Genomic DNA, 22,565 nt, shown 5'->3' with positions numbered 1-22,565 from the left:
GCCTCAACCCGACCGATTCGCAGTCTGCTCATCACTAGCGGGCCGGCTAGCCCGGCCCCACACCCACCCACCCGAACACCGAAGCTCCCGGATGGGTCTCGGCCGCCATATCCGTATAATCGGCACAATTTTACATAATGTACCAACGTCAATACTTACTGTTGCACGCGGCCTAGCACAAGTCCATTAACATTCAAATACTACTGCACCCAGTATCTATTCTACCTTTGGGTATTCGGAGTCGTCACATTAACCAACACAGCTACGACCGATGTCTGATGAGAGAACCCTGACCGGATTGTGAATCGTTGCGAAGCAATGAACAACAAAGCGTAAAGTACAGCGTGAAGTAAGAGAGCCGTAGCCGTTGCATGAGATGAGAAATAAGCAGAAAATTCATCAGAAAACCGCCCGCCGACCCGATCCATTGATAGCCCTCCGTAGCTTGATAACAAGCAACAATAAAAACTTTTTTCTCGCTCCTTCGCCGCGCTATCCGTCCGTCCGCCCGTCCAGGATAAACCTCCATACCTACTGGCCTGGGTTGGTAGCAGGTAGGTATATGCACCATGTTCGTGTATGTACACGGATACTCGTGCACGCGTCGGAAATGAGACGATGACAAAAGAGAAAGTTCCCGACCAGCCCCTCCAGTTTTAATTATTCCCTCTTTTTGTTTGTTTTTGAGTGCCGAAACTGTTCATGAAACATTATGCAAGCCATTCCTCGTCATCCCGCTTCAAACCACGCATAACTAAGCCGTCGTCATCGTCTTCGCTCTCGGAGTCGGGGTGTTCGCTTGCCGGGCTCAGGGCGGCCTGGGAATGATCTTGGCTTCCGCCGCCACCGCCGTCATCTTCGTCGAGCATCCATGTTAACCCATTCGCCTGTTCCTCGAGGGGGAACACCTCATTAGCGTACTCCTCAAGCCCACGGGGGCCTTCCCACAGCTCCAAAGCCACGCCTGGGCAGCTCGCTTCGAGCGCTGCATCTCCAAAGTACGGGGGCTGCTTCGCGGGGTCATCCTTGCCGAGACGGTAGAGCTCTTCAAGCGCCTCGAGCTGGCACCGGTAGCCCTCGGGAATCTTGACCTTGACCTCGATGGGGCCGCGGACGTAGCGCAGGGGGCGGCCCACGCCTTTCGTGAAGACGCGGCAGGCTTCCCTCGGGCTGAGCATCTCGTAAGCGAGGGCAATGCGCCGGCCACCGCCCCATTTCTTGACGCCGTCCTTGAAGATCTGTAGTATGGCCGGGCCGACGTCATGCTCCGCGTCGAGCCAGGGGAGCTTAGCGTCGGGGTGGAAGGGGGCCTGCCAGATCCAGGAGCCATCGGGCTGAAGCTCGGTGCAGAATAAAGGATAGGGTAGCGAGGTGAAGTTGTTGTTGTAGATTCCCGTGTAGACAAAGGTGGCAGGTAGTTTCAGCTTCCGGACGAAGTCCTCGACCTTGTGCTTGGACGTCCAGAGAGGTAGAGAGGGCCAGTCCTCATTGTAGGCGTGGTGGTCGGGCATCGACGAGTAGATATAGTGCTGAATGCCGGCCCTCTTGGCAGCTTCGGCGAGGGCTTCGCCAATCTTCTGCTCGTCGCCGTAAAATGTTGTGTTGATGAAGGCGAGCTGGGCGCCACGAAATAGCTCGGATATCAGGCCGTGGTTGACACCGATGCCGGAGATGGGGCCATTCTTAGTCACATCCACCTGCCCTCTCTCGGCCGGACGCTCCTTGGTGTAGAGCTCGCCGCGGAGAACAGTTACGTTTGGGTTCGTTGCCACCTCGGTCGCAACAACGCCCTCTAGATTCCTGAGTTGGGCCCGAACATGGTAGCCCACAGCTGTGGCGACTCGGATAAGCGAGGCGGCTTGGCGACCGCTCGCATTGATGACGGCGATGGTCTTATCCGGGGTCGTCATCGGCCTTTTTGCAGGGCGGAATGTCAGCGAGTTGTTCCTCGACATGAGGGGTGAGGCATCCGAATAGGAGGACCTCGAATGCTTATGTCTGGTCTCTTCGCGGCTGCTGCTAGTGTTGCTCGTTTTGATCTCCCTTGGAACCGGCCTGATGGTCATCTCCGAGAAGAGCTCGGCCGGCATCGAAGGGCTCGGCACCATCGACCTAGATTCAGATTCCCTTTTGGTCGTCTTTCTCCTTCTTTCTCTTTCGTTCTGGGCATGCGGCTTTCCGTCGACCAGGACCAGATAAGGCTCTGTTCTGTGCAAAATTTGTTTCCTTCCCCCTGAATCTTGCTAGAGCTCGAGGAGGTGCTGAGGCCTTGGGCCTGCAAGCCTGGGAACCTAAAGTGGACTGATTTTGGAGTGGCAGCGTAGCCTCTGCAGGAAGGAACTGGGACATGCAACCAGCAAATGGCACAGGGACGGCGAGATATTAAACGGGAACACAGCGCAAGGCGACGGCGGTGAGAAAGAGCAGGGCTCGTCTGTGGCCAGGGCCGATCGGATTACACGGGCTGGCAAGGTTGGTAAAGTAGTAGGTAGGTACACGTCTCCAAGACTCGGTCAGATCTGCTGCCCAATTTGATCGTGAACCCTGACGGATAGGCAGCTGGGGCTGTTTCACCAAGCCAAGGCCAAGGGCAGCAGCTATCGATGCGGATCGCGGGCGGCGGATGGCGGATGGCGTATTCTTGTGCTGGTCTGGTTATCTGTTAGTGGGGTTCATCGAGGCTGCGGGGCAGTCTGCAGTACATGTCGGGACAGGGGAACTGATAAACGATATGGATGGATCGGAGGGTGACACCCGAGCATCTGCCTTTGGTAAGGCATGTACAGTACATACCTGAGGTACCGTAGACAAGTGCCAGATAAAACACCAGGTGGGATTCGTCTTTGCCTTTCTTCCAGGTTGTTGTTGGCTTAATACTGCAGCACGCCAAATCAGTTACCTAATTAGTGGTTGGGCGCCAAAACACCAGACGGGAACCCAGGATGCGAGCTTGTGCGAATTGGCGATAGGAAGTTCCCATCGTCCAGCAACAGCAATTAGAATATATAGGTAGCCAAGAGCCAGAGCTGCCGCAAAGCTGTCGGTTAGAGCCCGCCAAGTACAGTACCCATCGCCGGGAAGCTTAGCCTGCCCTACCTTAAGAGGTGGAGAGACAATAAGACGGAAAACTGGCTGGGCTGTGACAAAGAAAACGGGGATAAAGAGTGGCTATAGCCAACCAGACTTGAGCCTGAGACCTCCGCCTTACTTAGCACCCTCTTCTCCAGCGAAGGACGATGTTGAGTTTACGGGGAAGAATGATGAGCTTTATTAGCGCATCCACTGGTTCCACAAGGAGCCCAGCGCAGAGGGCCGAACTGGCGTTGAAGAAAGATCCGACGATGAGGAAAACTCTAGCCGAAACGGACAAGAACCTGAGGTACATGCCTGCCTTAGGATGGCCACGGGACTGCGCGACTCCACCGGCCAATGGGGAGGGGCAAAATCGAGGATTGGTTATACACGTGTAGTTTGAGTTGGGAAAGAAAGAATCGGCCAAGCAGAAGCAGGTAAGCGGCATCTCGCACACCCACCGACTTCGCTCCTGTAGCCTCTTTGAAGCCGTGCATGTAAGATAAACAGGCGGCCCGCAGGAATAGCGGTTTTTTGGCCAGAGAATCCGGGGGAAAACAGCCAGGAGGGGGCAAGTGGGGATGAAGGTAGCTGCCCGGGCCTGGGCCCTGCGCATTCACTCGAGTGGCAGGGCAGAGCGGAGGGCGGATGGCATAGCATGGCATGGCATGGCGCAAAGAAGCAGTGGAGGCGAGCCGCAGACCGGCGAGAGATAGGTTTGCTGCATTCCGTCATACTTTGCAGGGCAGATAACGTTCCGCGAGAGACGAGACGAGTGTGTGCCAGTAGTTTGTTGCAGGATGAGTAAAAGCTATTAGGCAGCGCGAACTGGGCAGGAACGGCAGACCACTTGGCGGGTGTTAGCACTGTACTTTCCCATCCATAGTGCAGCACATGGTGTAATAGAGCTGTGAGATTAAGAGCAGATAGATAGGTTACGCGTGCCATGGGACAAGGTTACACAATCGAGACAGCCACGTGGACAGCTTTGAAGGCGGGCTGGATGTTCGTTGAGCAGAATGCGGGTTTGCTTTTTAGAAATCTCAAGATACTTTTCTGTACATATTTGAATATATGTGGCATACACTTCGTCCCAACACCAGGTATAGAGGTGCATGCCTACTGTATTCATGGGCCTATGGGGCTTCTGGTGCCATACCCCGCCCCCTTATTCCTTATAAGGCAGTTGCTCAGGGGAGTGACCTGCTCCCTGGGGCAAAAACTTTTTTCGTCTTAGTTTAGATCCTAAGCCCGGTTCTCTCTCCATTTTATTCCCCTCAGTTCAACAAGCCCCACTGTCTCCATTCCTGATCGAACAAAGAAAAAGAAGCTCGAGGCCCTCCATTTTAGAGGAGTCTCCAGTCTAGGTTCTTCATGCAGCTAGAGGTTCCCGTTACCTGATACTTTCCCAATCCAGACCGCAAAATCCATTTCGTTAGCAATGGATTTGTTTTGTGAAGCCCGGTGACCGCCGCTTCAGGCCTTGAAGCCGAGGGGAAAAGGGAAAGAAAAAAAAAGGAGAGAAAAAGCCGGTGGCTGCGACGATCGAGCTGACCTTGTGCATCCACACCGGCCAACCTTGGGATCTCATGTCGTCGGTCACTATACTCCGTATTCACATCGACGGTACTGATACTGACCGAACGGCTGGTCTCACAGGCCGGCCGTTCGGTAGCATCTCCCGGTGCGGAGTGGAGTTTATTCTCTGGCTGGAATTTCTCGCTTGGCTGCTGGATACCGGCAACTTGGGAGAGGTCCAGCCCTTGACACCCGCGCCAAGCACAGCCAATCACCGATTCGATTTAATGTTGTCATATGTTATGAATGAACACTTTCACTCTTTCAGTCTCAGGGCCGAATCTACCAGATTGACTCCGCACCTGTATCCTTCCTTCCTTTGTGCTGACGAAACAGTCGTCATTATTGTCAATTCTTTCTCAAGACTCAGCTCAGCGGTCTTTTCTTTCCGAGCTAGCTAGGTCCGCGAGTCACCTCCTTTTCAATTACGTACAAACTAGGCCACTAATACCGGTTCTGGGCAGGCAGCCCAATATCCATTCCGTCATCGCCATTATTGGGGTTGCGCAAGGGGCCACGGAGCCTGCTGGCGAGAGCAGCATCTCCGCGGGCAATAAATAAGAGACGACACCGGTAACTGCAATCACGAGAGTTTCACCAGTGTCTTCCTCTTGGCGGAAGGAAGAGAGGGCAGGGTTGTATTTCTGGCTCACGATGTTGCTGTCAGGCGGACAGGACGGCGGAGCTTTCTACGCAGTAGCTGCTTGCGTGCTCCGGCTGACCAACTAGGTAGCCCGAGATCCCCCTGCACCCTGTTGTTCACTTACACCATCAGCAGCTGCTGCTTAGAACTACCAGTAGGGGAGCCAGCAGTATGTACAGTGTTCAAGTGTACTGTACGTTAGCTTTTTGCTTCAAGTCTCGCCCTTCCCCACCATCTAAGGTACATACTTACGCCGCTTGGATGTTTCCTCTTGCCAGCAAGGAGGAAAATTACGAGGAAAGGGGCAAAGATCGGTGAAGGCGCCTACGGCCACGGTGTGTAAACATTCGCAGCTCGGCGTCGACTGTCTTTCTCCAGGCCATACAACACCCGAGACTCGGCATTTCCGGCGGTAGCAATCACACAACCCTCTATATCCACCCACCCGAGGTACTAACTACCCTCAAAAATGGGATGTGCAAGCAAGCTGGCAACAAGCCGCAACAGGGGGCTTAACCCGCACATCCCATTTTTGAGGGAACTCGGGTACCTCCCTAACTACTAATCCAAGTGACTTTATTTTAATTACTCTGTACAGCTTAGTCCATAAACAATATTCCGCAAGTATCAAAAGACAGAAAGAGGAGAAGAGAAGTGATGGACCTGTCGCTCGCTCACGCCGACACTACCTTGTAAATTTACGCTGATATCTGATCACCAATAATACCGGGAATGCGTGTAATTTATATTTTCTTCTTTTTTATCGAACAACCATCCTTTGCCGCGAACTACCGAGTAACACTGCCGCTGGTGTCAGCGGAGATGAGGCGGCGGCAGTGATCCGCCTAAAGAGGAACGTCAACTTCGAGAGTCTTTTTCTCTTTTCCATTCTCTTCTTCCTCTCTTTTTTCACTTCCCTTATCAAATCCCTCTTCTTCATCCGTCCTTCTTTTCTCCTTTTCCCACTCCTATTCCTAATCGGATTCTCTCTCTTTCACGCTCCTTCACTCAATTCCGATTCTTACCTACCCTACTCGAATCCCCCCCCCCGGACGGGTTCTGTACGACAAACAAACAAGCAAACTGGAAACTCGTCGCCTCTCCTTTAAAAACATCAACAAGTGGGGAACGAAATAAACATTTGAGGATATCGGCATCCGGGCGCTCTAGAAGTCACTACAGTCCGAACAAAATTTCCAGGTTTGTCTAATAACGAACAGCCATTTTAGTGAGCCATTATCCTCCGAATGGCCTCTCGCTCTCGTCTTGTTCCCAACTCAAACATTTCCCTAGGTATTATGACCTTGTTCTTTTTTTTTTTGTTTTTCTTTTTTCAAAAATGAAAAAACCATTCAAGTCCCTTTATATATTTCTCTCGTTCTATTAGTTCCATTGCCCCTGCCCCGGTGGTTGCATACCAAGGTATTGGAAGTTATGTATCAAAGGGTCTGCTCCAGGTTGCGGGTTCCACCCGCCTGCCGCTGTCTCGTTGATTGCTTGGTTCTCGCCTTGTATTGCGCTATCAAATGTGGTCTAGAGTAGCAAAACCTGTCAGTTTCTCGGATATGGCCATATCTATCACGGGTAGGTGTTTTGCTTCGTTTCGGGATTTATCACTTACCCAGTCCATACCATGCAGGCTTGTCCCTAGCCACGTCCCGGCGTCAAGACCGTTCACTGGGGCGGTCGAATTTTGTGGAAGCAAGCCGACGCGCAATAGTTCCTGCTGCTGCTCAGCGATGACGGGCGACGAAGAACCTGAATACCAGGGCTCGTTTTCTACGGATTCCAAAGGGAACACAGGTTAGTTTGTTTCACTTTGGGTAACGATGGCAAGGAGTCACGAAATAGGAAAGATTGGAGACCCACCATCAATCGAGAGGCCGCCTACAGACACGGCTTCTAGTCCTGTTGAAGTCTGGCGCCACGATACGACTGTCTGCGGGCCATTCGAGCTCGACCTGCGGGGAGTTGTTGTGCCGTTGAGCTTCCGCAACATTGTCTTGAGGATGTCGGCTGCTTTCTTGAAAACGGGCGCGTCCTGGAACACAGCTATCCATATCCTGTGGGACTGCGCGAGCAGGTTATACAGGTGATCGCGGCCCGGAAGCGGGGCGGTTTTCTCGGTCCATTCGCCGGCAACCATGTCGTACGTCTCGTTCTGCAGCACGAGGTAGATGACCATGGCGGCCAGTAAAAAGTCGTGGATGGCCAACGACATGACAAACCAGCCGTTCATGCGCAAAATTCCGCCCGGCAACGCAGCCACGTGGATGGCATTTTGATGGTCGAGCAGCGCCATCGCAGCTTCGAGACAGACGCGCCGCGAGTAGGCATGCTCGGGCCTGGGGACAGCCTCTATGATGTAGCGGCGGTGCAACACGACACGCGATTTCTGGTATAGGGAGGCGAGTCCGAAGCGCTGGTTTACGACAGCCAGAGAGTCGGCGATCGAGTCCTCGAGTGGCCTAAGCTTCATGAAGATGGGAACCTGACTCCACTTGACCTCGAGCAGGCTGTCGTACTTCATGATCTCGACGTAGGGAGGGGGTGTGAGGGCGTTGACCTGGCGGGCGATGAGGCCAAAGACCTGGCAGAGGGCGCTTTTGGACCGGGGGTACGACTGGAGTGTGTACTCGGAGTCGGGGCGCGAAGGCGGCAACTCGGTGCAGTCTACAGAGATGTCCTCGTCGACGAGGTTCCGCGGCAGCGCGGTGTCGCTCTCTATGCTGGGGATCATGCTGGGCAAGCCCAGGTGGAACGACACCATGAGCTCGAACTGTGTAGCCAGATGCCACAGGCGCCGGCGCATCTCTCCGTCAAAGGGAGGTATGTGGGCCAGCTTGCTCGGGTCACGGTGCAGGCCCATGCGCAGCATCATTCGAATGCACACAGCCGTGAGCAGGTAGCAGTTCATCTGCGACGCCCGGTTGGTCAAGAATTCAGCCTCGACATACAGCAGGAATGGTGCCAGGGTCGTCGTGGCTGGTGACGTGTACTTGCCCGTCACTAGCGCCCAGCCTGCCGCCGCGCGGTACCGCTTGAACCTCCCCATGGCGGGCAGGTCCCCGTCGGCCTCGAGCTCGTGCGGGGCCATGAAAGTCGAGAAGAAGACGCCCAGCGCCAATATCAAGTACAGAAACGCCAGCCAGTCGAGGGATGCGCCGTCGGGGTTTGCCCAAAACTCGGCATACTGTTGAAGATCAGTTTTGGCCCTAACGATGACTATAGTCACAAACACATTTTCCGTGGTGAGAAGGTCCAAGAAGGCTTCTTTAGAGTGCTAACCTGTTTTGCAAACTGCGGCCTGTGTGTTACACTCATCGAGGGACTGTGCGCGCTGAAATAGCGCTGCACCAGGCGGTCCACGACCTGGCGAGGTGGGAGCACGTCTAGCAGCTCTTGCCTGGACGTGGGCAGGCCGCTAGATATGAGGAGCGTGTCCGATGACGAAGGTTCGGGTACATCCTGATACCGCTTTCCCCCAAGACTCTCCTCCTCCTCCTCATCGAAGTAGCTCTTGAGATCTTCGATCTGCGTTGCGAGCGGTCCTGTCAGCACATGCGCGTGTTGTTCAACTGAATCCCGCAACCAAAGAGGTGAGTGGTAAGAAGGTGTAAAGTGATGAAACTGCCTCACCGGCACATGCGAATCTGACCAAAGAGAAGAGGATTTGGGGTTTCCCGTGTGCCATTTGTTTTTCTCTATTACTCTCTGGGCCGAAAGGGATAGGGGTAGGGTACGACTCGAGTAAACGATGGGGATGGTTAGAAGCAGGGGTATACAAACACCACACACACAACACAGTAAAGGGGAAGAAGGGATAGCGGCCAAAAAAAGGCTGAAAAAGCTCACATCATCCAGCATGGCCATAAAGTGCGTTGCGCCAACATACGTGGTACTGCGACCCAGGACGATCTGGGCCTGGGCTTGGTTGGGGCAGGTAGAATCGCGGGGTCTCGAGGGCGACTGTCCGTCAGGCCCCGTCCCCGTCGGCGGCCAGGGCTTCTCGGGGATGGGCACTCCGTCGACATTCATCATGCCGCGCACCATTCCCTCGAGTCGCTTGAGCCGGGCGGCCATACTCCGAGCCGGCTTCGACTTTTCCGGCCGCGGCGCATATGTGCAGCCATCGGCACGAACCTTTTTGACACATTGCCCGCACGGTTGTTGACGGTCACCTAGAACACAGGACAAGACACAAGAGTAAGTTGATTTCTGTTTATGATTCCCGCCTATCCCTATTTTGCCATTCAAGTTTTCTTGATGTTTGTTTGTTCTTATTCTTTCTTTCCATCTTTTTCCACCCCCACGATAGGTAGCCCAGCTCTCACCCGATTCGTTTATATAAACGAACGCGGGGAATTCGGATGAGGGTGAGATGGGATGTGGGGGCGAATGAATAGACAACGAGAAAAGGAAAAGGGGGTGTTTGGGCACTTTACTCACATTTCAGCTTACTTGTGCGACAGGGTGCACACGAGAGCAGCACCCTTGTGCGCTTTGTAGGTTGAGGCTGCTGGAGCTGGTGCTGTTGCTCGAGCTGCGGAGGCGGCGATGGGTTTGACATGGTGCGGTTGTGAATTTTGGAAGTTGGGAAGTAGTGTTCCATGCGCTATCCGTATCGATGAGATGAATAACACGCCCGGGGAGGAAGTTGAGGGGCGCCGGAAGACGGCTTGCAACTGGCAGTGACACTGAGGTGCGCGGCTTCCGTGCCAATGCGGTAGTCGCAGTAGCAGTGGCTGCCCCGCGGGCTTGCCGTTGTGGAGTTTGTTCGTGTAGGTGTCTGTCTTGGCAAGCAGCCCTCCAACGACCAATAGGTAAGCCACAACTAACGGTAGTGTCGTGTCGTGTAGGGTAGCTCAGGCACTGAGGCGGGCCTGTTTGTTCTCGCTCTCGCTCTCGCTCCCGCTCTCGTTCTGTACAGCCGTTGGTTTGTCTTCGGAGGGTAAGAACTAAAAGACGACGGAGGCCGAAGTCGGGAACATGACAGTAGCTAAGGTTGCTTTGTTTCAACAAGGCCTTGTGCTTGGTCGGGATTTGTGGACAAGAGAGTGCAGAACTATCGGATTATGTAGCGACAACAGGCTAAGAAATCCGATTCAAGATCGACGAGGATATCAAATACCATCATGTTCAAGGGGAGGGCCTTTTACGCGCATCCAGCGTCTATGGAAGGAGACGATGCGTGTGTTGTACATATTTATATACCGGAACACATCGCCGTCCAGGGACCGACCGACACCACCTATCGGGCAGCTTGAGCCACTCGACTTACATGCGGCCCCGTGCCAGTCATCAAGCCAGGCCGCCGCCGCCGCCGCCGCCGCCGCCGCCCAGGTGTCGTTGTATCTTGTTGCGACTTGCATGTCTTGAAGTCTCGGCAGTTCTCATATTCTGGGGTTATGACGGACGGCCGTGTAATACAACCTCAACTATCATTGGTGCGTGGGGAGGGGACAAGCACGTCCTCGATCGACTGTTCAGACGCGGGGCAGGCAAAATGTTTGTCGGTTGCGCTTGGTTTCAGGGCGACGCTCGAAGAGAAATGCAGATCTTTTTTTGCTCTTTTTCTTTCGGGGCATTTTTTTCCTTGTTACGTTAACCTCTTTTCTGCCATGGCTGTCAAGGCTGTCTGTCATACCCTACGGGCCCACTCTCCCACGCATGTCCCCATGAATTTTCTACGGCCTGGCAACAACCTGAGCTAAGAGGTCATACCGCATTCGCTCCCATCCTTCAGGATTTGCCGCGCAACGTCTTTTCTGAGTGGAGTGGCTGCGATTTGATGGTAAAAATATTGACATTTCTGAGTCAATGTTATTTCCATGGAGATAAAGCAGACAAAAGAAATGAAAGACAGGAAGACCTAGATCGAGGCCCAATTGCTCACTAGCAGCCACAGATCCCAGCTAGTTCCCCGCCTGCGAACTGCACTGCGCGGCACCCCGCCTGCGGCTTCATTCTCTCTGCTTGGTGAGTTGGCAGTAGGTTGCTGAAGTTAGCCGACCTGGAGGCTGGAGCTACCTCCGGGGGCACAGCTAGCTCGGCTACGGTATAACTCTCCGTCTAGCTTCACTCTGGACGGGACCGAGCAGACAGCAGCGACATTGTCCGAGGAACCTCGTAACATGATGGAGGATGACGACGATCACTTACTACATAGATTGGTAAGTTCATCGTTCCTGCAGCCCCCACAACATGAGGCCGTAACTTTCAACCAACCTCACTTGCTACCGACTAGACTTACACTAGACCGGCAGAGAGAGAAAGAAAGTGGCCAACTGAGAGGGGCTCTCTAATGGCGCTCTAGTTCGTACATGCGAATGTCCTCCGACACATAGACGGCATTACATATGCAACGGTCGAGCGATCTACATATTGCCGCCCGTCATCTAGCATCACCCATCTTCACCTGCCTTACCTAGGCAGGTAGTGACGAGGCTCAGTTAGAAACTCGCTCACTGGGGGGACGGACTTATCGCTTTTCTCCCCGTCACCGTGCATGGGGAAGGCAATTTGCCTCATGTATGGAAGGGAGCCGGTTCTTACTGTACCTATTTCTAGAATTCACATCTGCAATGGGTGGCAGCGAGCCCTTTTCTGCATGTCGGTTGGATCCGAAATTTGTCACCAAACTCGCAAGCCTCCCCTTGCTCCACGGCTGCCGCCCCGGTTGGCCCAGCCCTGAGAGAGAAAGCGGACAAGCGTTCGAGAACAAACAACCCGATCCCCGGAGAGGGTAACTTTCCCTACTACATGTATGCATAAATGCAGCCAAGGCCGACAAGGCCGTTCTTGGGACAAAATACTCCTTACGCCGGGATTGTCGTGACAGATATGACAAAGGTGGACAGAGACGAGACTGACGAGAGGAGGAAACGTCATGTTAGTCGAGTCCTACGACGTCGGTAGCAAGGCCAAGTCAGAGACAGACGGCTGGCAGACACAGGCTTGGCCTACGGTATTAGCCCCAGGATGGGTTATTATTGTTATTGACTGGCTTTGTTTTGGTTCACAGATCTACGGCGGCGTCTGGCTAGGAGGCTACCTAGAGCAAGGAACCACAGCAAGCCAACTTACTTTCCATCGACTCCCATCGACCTACTGAGAGTGCAGTACCCAGCATCGGGACCCGTGGAGGCCCGGCGGCCCCCCCCCCTCCCCCCTCCACATCTATCTCCCGGGATGGTCTGAGTGGAGTGAGTGGGACCTGGGGAGATCTCGGACCCGCTGCTGGGGCCCTACGGACGGACGGCCCAACGAGGGAGAGGCGCTTGGATGTGCTTGTGCCAAGAATATGCAGCGCTTCTTTTTAAGATTAAGTTTCCGAGAGCCCTGGATGCTGGGGGGGTTATTTCTCTTTACTTGCTTCTTGTTCGATGTGACGGGGAGAGGAGGGGGTGGGGATGGAAGGGGGCATGGCAGACGGACGGACAGACATCATCTCATCTTCAACCCGGCAGCAGACAGGGCAAGCAGTCACACGATGTGTGTGCATCTTCTCTATACATACATATATGCCTCAGATATCGGTTCTAGTGTTGAAAAATATGTGAAGGTCTTTTTCTTGCCATTCCTTTGCCACGTTTCGACTACCTCCTAAAGTGCTGTGGCCAGTGGGAGCATTGATTTCAAGCTAATAGACAGTAGTAGTCACCGTTGGAACATGTTCCCCCGGCAGAGATTATCCTGCACTCTTGCCGGGTGACGGACCCGTTGCATGTAGCGGATAGACGACGACGGCGTGATCCTGATGAGATGATGAGATTCGAGTTGTGCTAATTTTACCTTTTGAATAATTGAGTTCTCGACGGAGGATGTAGGGTGTCTCTGTTGGCTTGGGAACCCTGTCTGCGCTTAGAGCAAAGCAGGCAGGTGCGATTCGAGATTCAGGGAGCAAGAGGTCACCGATTTTCAAACATAGCATGTCTCACGAAGCACGACGAGGGGCTTTGGCGTCCGCTTCGCACCTCTAAAGCCGCTGCCGTCGAGAAAGCTGCCCCTTGGAGTCTTTGGCTGTCGTCTAATTCGTAGGTCGATGGGCCTAAGTAGTAGGGTGTGGGGCGCCAGCTTCTAGGTTGTGGGCACTAGTAGCAATGCTAGGGTAGCACCAGGGTCCACTGTCCTGAGCAAGGGCCACAGGTCAATCGAATATTCCGTAAGCGCCTTCTCCAATCGCATCATCCCAGGCACGTCAGGTCCCTCCCGAGTCCTATATCTCAATGGAAGGTTCCATCCCCGCCCTTCAACGCCAACAAACGCCCCAGACCGGATGACGGCCAGGCATGTGGTACCCCAGGTGTGGATTTGAGTTGGCTTGCCTGCCGCGAAATTACAACCGTTTCTTTGAATGGGGTTTAATGGGACCGCTGGCAGTGTGTAAGCCACGCCTATAGTGTGCGCTGGGCCGCTGAGCTTGCTTCATCTCTCCTCCGGGTCTTCACACACACACACACACACGCGTGGCGTACACACATGTGGCACGTAATACCTTATATATCGGTGGGTTTTGGGTTTGGTGTTGGATTTCACTCCTGCAAGGTATCCCACCGTCCCTTCTTCAGCGCGACTTGAGACGAATACGCACCCTTACACTCTCGCCGCCACTGCCCTAACAACATGAGATGAAGAGATGGGGCGGCCCACCGGTCGCCCACCCAAGACACAAGTCGGATGCAATTATCGGAGATCGAGTTCAGATCGTCAAAGATCCCGGCTGCCAGTTCCCCACTGAAACAAGGCCAACGAGGCAACGATATTGCGATAAGGAGTGTCTAATACTTGTAAAAAAGGGGGGGCCTAACCAAACGCAACAAGATCATGGGTCATGTTATCCCGCGGGATGTGCCACTACATCCACGGTAGGAAGGTAAGTACCTACGTATATGTTGCAACTTGCTCATCCTGCCCTGTCTGTCCCCTTTGAAAATCTCCATGATGCGGAGTTGCCCGTCGTCACGGACGGAGGTTCGGGCAAGACAACAAGAAGACATGTTAGTTGGATCCTCTTCCTCTTCATCCTCCTCAGTTGCCGGCCTAAGCTCAAAAGCGCCACTTACCCCAGAATATGGTCGTGCTAGTTGCCGGTCAACACAAGCATATCGGTCCTCTCTAGACCCCAAAATGATTTTACATGTAGAGATACGTACGTAGTTGGTGACCAGAAGACGGCTTATAGGGCTCCTGCTCACCCTTTCTTCACAACTCTAAACCGTCTCGTGGAGGAGTATTATTTCTCCCCTTGGTTGAGCCTTGGTCGTACATTGGTACATACACACATGATAGACAGCCCGCCCATATCAACATCGAATCAACTTACCTAGACAACAATAAGGCACACCCTGCTCGTGGATTTACACGTAGTCTGGCTGGTATCCACGTGGGAAGCAACATCCAGGGGAACCAACAATTATTTGTCAAATAACAGAATGAATGGCAAGGCGGCCGCCGCCGCTCTTGCACGGCACAGGACATGTTCATGTCAAGCCACTTTGCTTGTAGCCTTGTAGGATTTTTGTTTCTTCGGAATAAACTTACATGCCATACATGGCATACTACAGACCAGGGCCGTGTTGTAGGGCGGAGGGGGAGGGGGGCGCGGCAGGGGGTATCTAGCGGGTAGCATATCATGGGCAGCAACTTGGCATGGCACCCGGACCGGCTGGCTGGGCCAAGATCCAAGCGGGCTCAAGTCTAACAGAGGTTTCAGACAACTTGCATGGAGAGGTGCAGGTTGCATGTTGCAGCAGCGGCAGCAGCAAGGGGCGGCTTAACACGGTCCAGCACTGCGGAATACCTCCACGTCGACCGCACGCGGAATGGGATGGATCACAAGGGCAGGGTCCGGCTGATGGTGATGGGATATGCCGTGCCCTTGCCCTTGCAGTCTCATGGTACCCTCCCCGCTGTGGCACGCTATCACTCGGACCTTGTCTCTGGGTCCGAGTCTATAGGCAATTTTGTCCCCGGCTGTCCAATATCGAAATCGGGTCACACAAAAATCGATCGGCTGGTCTGCCTGCCTCTGTCCCCCAAACGGTGGCAATAGCATGCATGTTCCGAGCGTCCTTCCTAACCGGGCATCCTTCGTTTGCCCTACGGCCTTATGGGCTTATCGGTGCCTGTTGGCTCTAGTTCGTACACTAGTGTGTACCGCAAAATATGGCCCTGTGGAAAACAAGCCCCTTTCTGTGCCAAAAAAAACTCCGGCCTAGCTGCAACACTGGCAGTGTCACATAAAAAGTTACACTGGCAGCCAAAAAAGACTCAACGCTATTGGGCAAGCAGGCGCCAGTCACTAGAGTTGCCAATATGCAACAAAGTCCGACTCAACTCTTCTCTGAGCACTGATCAGCCCTCCAGGCTCCGGCCTGCCTCCCCCCCAACGCTAGGGCTGAAAGGGTCGGCTCCTCTTTCCCCAAGCGCGCCTACATGCCTCCAACGGCACAATATCAACGGATTCAACCATTTAGCCCCGTCTCTCGCCGCCGGGCCCGCCCACAAAGCCGATAACTGTCTTGCGTGTTGGCGGTGCTCAACGCAAATCACTCAGCCGTCGGCACCGCCAATACATGCGGGTCGGACGGGGCGAAACCAAGGCAAATGGCGCGTCACGCTCTTCAAGTGGTGGGAGCGCCGGGCAGCCTCTCGATCACGTACTTGCCTTTGGCGACAGACATGATAGGCACACCTATTTGTTGGGGAGCATGAAATTAGCGCCCCGTTTCCGCTACACCTATAAATCAGAGAGAATGACAAACCTGGAACTTTGCGTATCCGCCTCTTGAGGTCGCGATCGTTTGCTGCAAAGACATGAGTCAGCACGCCGCGGGCAAAGTCTGTCAGCTCAAGCGGCCCGCGCCCCCTCCTGCCAGCCCGTGAACAGCCGGGGGCCCTCTTCCGAGATGGCCCGAGCTAGCCGAATGCGAGCAAACGACTATGCAACTATACGAGATAGCGCGGGCGTAACGGGCGGCAAATACTGTCAAATGTTTGTGCAACGGATAACGTACTAGCGACAATATAGATGCGATGTTTTTGTATGCGGTCGACGATACACTAGTTAGCCGAGGGGGTATCGTTAGCTGTTGCTCCGAGTCGAAAAGACTTTGGGGTTTCACGAACGTCGTCGGCATAAGTACCCGTGTGGTCACACGTCAGGCGTGTCCACCGCTCATCGCGTGCAACTGCATCTCTATTAGCCTCTCCTGACTGTAAAAGAGCAAGAAAAGGACCAAGCCCACGATGTGGGAAAAGAGGTTCTTACTCATTAAAGCTACACGGTAACGGCTTCCTAGCTTTTCCACCTCACTTTACGCGGCTATTAGCGTCTTCGGTGTTACCTTGATGGAGGAGCATGGTAACACAAACCTGATAACACATGAACTGATGCAAATGTTGACTGAGGCGTAGAGGCAATCCATAGCCTACGCACGTCGCCAGTGAGTCAGCAGGTAGCCTTGGGCTGTGGTGCAGAACCGGGGGTAACGTACAGTCTCGAGAAGCGGCAGCTTGCCTCCGACTGTCCTCGCCAGAAAGTTGGTATCCTGGGCGGCAGTTAGTACCAAGGTAGAGCCTGGTAGAGTATCCGATAGCCAGTCACAAAAGACAACGTACGACCAGGACTTGGTAAGGCTAGATAGACACAGAATTAGCCCTTAGTGGCCTTTGGCAGGGTAGAGCTGGTTACACAAAAAAACTCACCGGAACCAGAGCTGTGTTGTGCTCGAAGAACATAGACGACGGCATTTGCGGCCTGTAGACACAATTGTTAACATCTGGACAACTGGCAGTTCATAGAAACGGTCAATGCCAAGAAATGCACCGCAACGTAGCGAGAAAGCGCCGGAAGAGGGAGGAGGGTGACGAGGTCATCACGTACACTTCCCGCACGGCGAGCTCCTTTTTTTTGTGCTCAATTTCCTCCTTCTTCTTCGTCACCTCATCCTTGCGTCGGTCGTCTTTCTTGCCGATGATTCTCTTGACCTATCGACGTGAATCTGAACATTAGTTTCCTTCTTGGGATTCTCAATGAGGCGGTAGAGTCACGTGCCGTCGCGAACTTCCTCGTCTTCCTAGCGACACCCATGCTGGCGATGCGGCCGAGGCACCTCGTCGGCTGGAAAACGGGTTGTTCGGCTGCTGCGACTGCGTGATCGAACCCGGGATCTGAAATCTGAAGCTGGCGGGTCGAAGGGGTTGTCTGTGTTGAATTTTTATGAGGTTTGGTCGTCGTCTCAGCTCAGTGAATCGGGTGAAGTTCACGCTTGTTTGCGCTGAGGCTCACTGTGCCGATTTTTTTTCCCTTCGCAACGAACACGAGCCACACGGTGGCGGCGGAGAGCGCTGGCTTGACCGACCGCTGGCTGCACCACTGCACGTGAAACCTAACGGGAGCTTGCAGCTGCCTCCAGGCGGCAGCTAGCGAGCTAGTTGAAGGGGTCCGCTGTGGAACGGAGTACGGAGTACGGAGTACAGCAGGGTCCCCTCAGATTTCAACAGCCTAAAATTTTACGTTCCAGACTGGGAGAGTGACTTTGCCTCACAGTGCAACTGCGTTAGGCCTCGCACTAGCCGTTCGTTTTGCATGACTGGTGCAGTGGAACGAGTGGCAATCACGTCATTCATTCACTTCGTTTCCTCGCTGCTTGCTGCTGCAAGACCCTGGATGCAGACGGCAAAATAACTCAAAATAATCAGACGAAAGGCGAGGACGACCCAGGAAATTAGATAGTGGCGGTCAACTCGCCTACATTCATTAGTACCTGCCTTAGTGAGCGCAAAGACGCCATCTAGGAGGTGAAGTAGGGTGGGCAGGCTGCTTTCCTCTCTCCGACCTCGAATTGACCACAATGGAAGGAGTAATGCCGTGTTTGCCGTGCTATGGCCGCAACAGAAACATGACCGCCAAAACGCTAGTGAATCAATCCAAATCCGGGGAGCTGCAGGGGCCATGGCCAAAAACGCCTGAAAATGTAAAGTCGGTTGACGGTGCCGGCATGCTTTCCGTACGGTCTCGGCGGGTCACTTGCGGATCGCTGGCTATGCTGGGCTGAGACAGCGGCAGAGTTGTTGGCGTCAGTCGGCGCATTCGGGGGTGAGGCGCGTCGCCTCCACCCTAACTGGGAACCCGAAATAGGCGAGTATGGGCCCAATACGAGGGATTCGGGAATGAGGGACCTGAGCATCCCTTTTTCCCTGCTGCCACCAAGTAAAGCGGCGGCACCACCACCAGCAATCGACATTTTCTGTTTCTTGTTTCTTGTCATATTTTTTTCTTGCATTTGTTGTCTCTTGTGTTTCCGGGACAGCGCCCGCATCCGCTCGTTTGTCCTGTTTCCACCTCTTGACGACTCTGCTCTCAGGTTTCTTGTCTTCAGTCCAGTCACGACAGTCCCCCCCACTTCCAAGACCTCTGCACGTCAGCCGCCCACGACACACAACAGCCAACGAACGCTAGCCCTCTCGATGGTGGCTGCATCTGGTTAACAGACCAACGCAGCAGCCCGTTGTTTTCGAAGGGGGAAATAGGAGGGCCAACACCTCGCCTTGCCGACACGTCTCGTCGCCTTGAGAACAACTAGAAGACCCCCAGACACGATGGGGTCGTCGCGATGTTCGCTGAAGCGCTCGCTGCTTCTCTCCGCCGTGCTTGCAGCATCTCTGCTGGCGGAAGGCGGCTTCGCGCAGAACACGAGCGACGATGACAATAACACAACAAATCAAAACGGGGCGCAAACGACCCCAACAACACCCTCGGGCCGTTCCTCGCCCACCACCTCAGCCAGAACCTCGGACTCTACGAGTCAGTCCAGGTCGTCGTCGTCGTCGTCGTCTTTGACGCTCCCCAACCTCGGCGGCAGCACCTCCTCCACCACGACGCCGGCCCCGACGGTAACGCAGCCCCGATTGACGCTCCCCACACTTTCCAAGACGGCCAACACAGCGATTCCGGATTACCCGGCGCCTACCGTGCCCCCCACCAACAATGCGCCGTTCATGAACCGCTCTACCCTGCCCGACGGGACGGTCTTCATCGCGGTCGGCGCCATCCTTGGCGTGTTCGGCCTCGCAATTCTTGCGTGGCGCGGCATCGTTGTGTGCCTCCTCCACAGGTCCGTCGAGCGGGCCAATCTAGAACAGCACCGCCAAAACGATAAGGCGGCCACGTTCCCCCCGCCTCCCGCGCCGTTCTACAAGTTCCTCGACCGCGATTCTTCGCCCTCTATACCCGGCGGCCCGGCGACGCGGAAATCCCACCGCGGGCCAACTCCCTCGGCCACACCCAGTCAGACGAACCTCTTCTTCTCCCCGACAGCCCAGGGCAGTTCTTCTGCAGCAGGTGTTGCCAGCCAGGGCAACCGGGACTCGCGGTTCCTGCCGCCGGGCTTCTACGCGTCGTCCGCTGCCGCCACCGGCGCACCCGGTCACGGCCACGGCAATTCTATCAGCATGTCCAACCTTAGACCGGCGTCGCGGGGCGGTCACGTTTCAGCCCCCGGCTCTTCGCCCCCAGACTCCCCGGACATGGGGCCGAGGATGGTGGGCGGCTCGCGGAATTTCAGCTCCAGCTCCGTCAACCTCAACAGGCCGCCTAGCGGGCGGGCCCCGAGCGCTTTCCTGGACGACCTGCTAGACGACCAACCGGGGCAGTTCCCTCCCGGCGGCGGCGGACACCGCTATAGCCAGAGCCCTTCTCCTCCAGGGCGCGGCCGCTACTAGACGGCCAGTCCCGCACGTGCCCACCTTTCGATTACTGTTCTAAAAGGCTGGCTGTATCCTGGCGCCGTTGGCTGTGTGTTCATGTAGAAATGGAGAGAAAGCCGAGGTTTCATTAAAAACGGCTGCATCTTTTTCTTTTTCTTTTGTTACAAATATATAATCTCACTTTTTACGGTGGTGTCTCCATGCATTAGGTCCCGGCTCCCGGCCATAGGAAGGAATAGGATATTCTCCCCCCTGCATTAGCCTCCTATCCGCCAGCATTAAAAGGAGCGTCCCCTTTTTTATAAAGGGTCGCGGAAGGGGAACTTGCTTGGTCACTTTTTTCTTTGATGTTCCACACAGAAAGTGTGGGTTACAGGAGGTGTGGCGGTATCGTTGGTATGGTATGAACTTGTTGTCTGTCTCAACTTGGTAAATCTGTATTTTTACCTTCGTTGCTTGCTGGCTTGTTACCGTATTGGGGGTTTGTTTTTGGAGAGGAGGCTTTTTTTCTTTTTAGGAACCCGTTCGCTAAAAATTAAAGGAATCGGTTTCTTTTTGGGGTGTTTGGTTTATGTTTCTTGTTTGGAACATTGAGTGGGAAGTGTCGCTGTAGGCCCGAATAGACGAGCCCCCGCGCGCCCCCTTTTTTCCTCATTCCTCATTAAGTCAGCACTCTCCCTCTCTCTCTCTCTCTCTCTCTCTCTCTCTTCTATAATGGACATTAGAACTTTAAACTTTCTTCTTACCCTCTCGAGTTAGGTTTCTTGCTGGTTAGCTAGCTGTCTAGGTAGCTGACGGATAGTTATTAGCTGCATATAACGGCGGCGCGCTTCCGCAGGGGGTAAACGGGTAAGTAGTTTTGCTATTTGTGTTTTTGGTGTTGTGTTGAGAGCATGGCGCCGGTGAGCGAATACTGGGAAGATGGTGACAACATCTCGGATATATCGATTCGAGTTGATTATGCGTTTTTTGTTTTTCAATTTTCCAAGTTCGGGCAAATTGTGTACCATGAGCTAGCTGGCCGTGTGTCAAGTGTGTGTGGATTTGGGAAATGGCATGATGGGCGACGTGGGTTGCTTCTCGGGTGACCCTGGTTGACTGATCTCTTGCGGGTGTTGTGTGCGGAATATTGAACAAGAAACATGACATGTTTCTTTTTCCTTTTTCTTCCTGTGTCCCTTTTCCTTCGTAAGTTACAACATGGCAGTAGTCATCACGAGATAAACAGCAAGATCCTATCCGGACCAGCCAGACGTTTCCCTTTCGTGATTCCTTAGGAAAGTCGCGCTATCGTGTAACTCCTAAAGCCTGCCTCTTTATTTACTTGCTATTCCTTCGGCTTGTGTAACGGCCATGTGAAATACCCCTATATGACATGTCATGCCGGCAATATCAAAATTGATTAACTCCTCACTGTTCCTCTACATAACTTCTGCTACACATGGATATGTGTGTGTATCCTGGCCTCCTCAGCAGGCCTCGCCTCTTGCTGCGGCTTCCCGAGACAAATTGCAGGCTTGACGTTACACTACAACCAACTATCCCTACCTACTTACCAACAAGTCGACCACTTACTTGTACGAGCACATACCCAGATCAGCTGTCTAGGTGAACATACGAGCTAGACCCTATGCGGTGTAGCAACCAGCAGAAGATATATAGGGTTTGAGGCTCTTTGCTCAGCTCAGCCCCTTTCGTTTTGAACATGATTTCCTATCTACTTACCTACCTACCTTAACTTTACGCCCGAAACCAATAATAATGATAAACTTAGCTAACCAAGCGCAGCCTCCTTTCCCACGTGCGTTACCTCCGGATTCTGGCAGGCGTCAAAAGACACAGACGGATATGGCCCGGTCTATCTCACCACGGAAAACCCGAGCATATCATAAACAGACATAGATAGACAGCCGCAACGCCACATGACACAGCGAGACCAAAAAAACCACTTCTACTCGGCTGCTGCAATTCTATCATCTCTTCCTTCCATCTCGGCATCGCCGGGGACCATTCAATTCCGACACGGAGCACCCGACGACCTGCCTGTCGGGAGCGCGAGCCCCAGGCCAGGCCAGGTTACACGGCATGGCATGGAGACACGCAACGGTCACGAGGCATGCACGCATGGTAGAGATGAGTATACTCGGTAGATGCGATGTGCAGTTGTTGTTCCTCAAAGCAGAGCCCGGGCTCAGCAGATGCAGCCCTAGCCCAATGCTGTGCTTCCCCAGACGCCTGTGTGACCCTGCCCTCTCCCTGTCCTAGAGGCATGGAAGACTAGGGAGTCCGGAGAAGCTGCACATCGTGTCTGGTTCTGACGTTTTAGTTTCTGCACTGTCTAGATTTGTATATTCCGAAAGTTGCCATATACTACGCCTTCCCTCGATATGGTCATGCGCATATATGCACCTTTACTCGCTTGGACTAGATGCGAAACCTCCACGCTTCTTTCTGATGTATGCATCTTGGTAGCCAAGGCTCTCTATATGCTGAACTCAACAACTACAGATATTGCCTCCCAACATGTGTGATAAACAAGCACTCAAATATTTACATAGTC

At 53.8% G+C, this 22,565-nt stretch overlaps 5 protein-coding genes across 5 annotated transcripts; 1 reads left to right on the top strand and 4 right to left on the bottom strand.

The window, feature by feature from the left end:
- Nucleotides 1–710: 710 nt before the first annotated feature.
- B0T26DRAFT_639134 (NmrA-like family-domain-containing protein) lies at nt 711–2,090 on the bottom strand (the record flags this gene model as incomplete). The annotated part of the gene is made up of 1 exon (XM_060437107.1): nt 711–2,090. One exon carries the CDS (start codon nt 2,088–2,090, stop codon nt 711–713), a length of 1,380 nt encoding a protein of 459 aa, XP_060300129.1.
- Nucleotides 2,091–2,245: 155 nt separating this feature from the next.
- On the bottom strand, nt 2,246–3,838 carry B0T26DRAFT_126845 (uncharacterized protein). Its single transcript, XM_060433346.1, has 3 exons — nt 3,388–3,838; nt 2,703–2,876; nt 2,246–2,651 (listed from the first exon to the last, which is right to left on the bottom strand). The coding sequence occupies exons 1-3, from the start codon at nt 3,686–3,688 to the stop codon at nt 2,383–2,385; spliced, it is 744 nt and encodes a 247-aa protein (XP_060300128.1). The 5' UTR covers nt 3,689–3,838; the 3' UTR covers nt 2,246–2,382.
- Nucleotides 3,839–7,277: 3,439 nt separating this feature from the next.
- On the bottom strand, nt 7,278–9,797 carry B0T26DRAFT_624056 (fungal-specific transcription factor domain-containing protein; the record flags this gene model as incomplete). Its single annotated transcript, XM_060436131.1, has 4 exons — nt 7,278–8,486; nt 8,582–8,827; nt 9,149–9,474; nt 9,743–9,797. Coding segments are annotated over 4 exons (1,836 nt in total), but the record flags the coding sequence as incomplete, so codon positions are not given.
- A 6,121-nt stretch (nt 9,798–15,918) lies between these two features.
- Nucleotides 15,919–17,387, bottom strand: B0T26DRAFT_738019 (Fcf1-domain-containing protein; the record flags this gene model as incomplete). The annotated part of the gene is made up of 11 exons (XM_060443535.1): nt 15,919–15,989; nt 16,060–16,101; nt 16,312–16,357; nt 16,424–16,485; nt 16,566–16,609; nt 16,670–16,725; nt 16,792–16,845; nt 16,916–16,933; nt 17,003–17,054; nt 17,181–17,259; nt 17,348–17,387. The coding sequence occupies 11 exons, from the start codon at nt 17,385–17,387 to the stop codon at nt 15,919–15,921; spliced, it is 564 nt and encodes a 187-aa protein (XP_060300126.1).
- A 1,910-nt stretch (nt 17,388–19,297) lies between these two features.
- Nucleotides 19,298–19,960, top strand: B0T26DRAFT_625371 (uncharacterized protein; the record flags this gene model as incomplete). Its single annotated transcript, XM_060436164.1, has 1 exon — nt 19,298–19,960. A coding segment is annotated over one exon (663 nt), but the record flags the coding sequence as incomplete, so codon positions are not given.
- Between the last annotated feature and the right edge of the window lie 2,605 nt (nt 19,961–22,565).

The sequence above is a fragment of the Lasiosphaeria miniovina genome (assembly GCF_030549165.1).
Source record: "Lasiosphaeria miniovina strain SMH2392-1A chromosome Unknown B0T26scaffold_2, whole genome shotgun sequence".
Classification (NCBI taxonomy): domain Eukaryota; kingdom Fungi; phylum Ascomycota; class Sordariomycetes; order Sordariales; family Lasiosphaeriaceae; genus Lasiosphaeria; species Lasiosphaeria miniovina.
The sequence above is the reverse complement of the archived record's forward strand: the minus strand, read 5'-3'. Positions and strand labels throughout refer to the sequence as shown.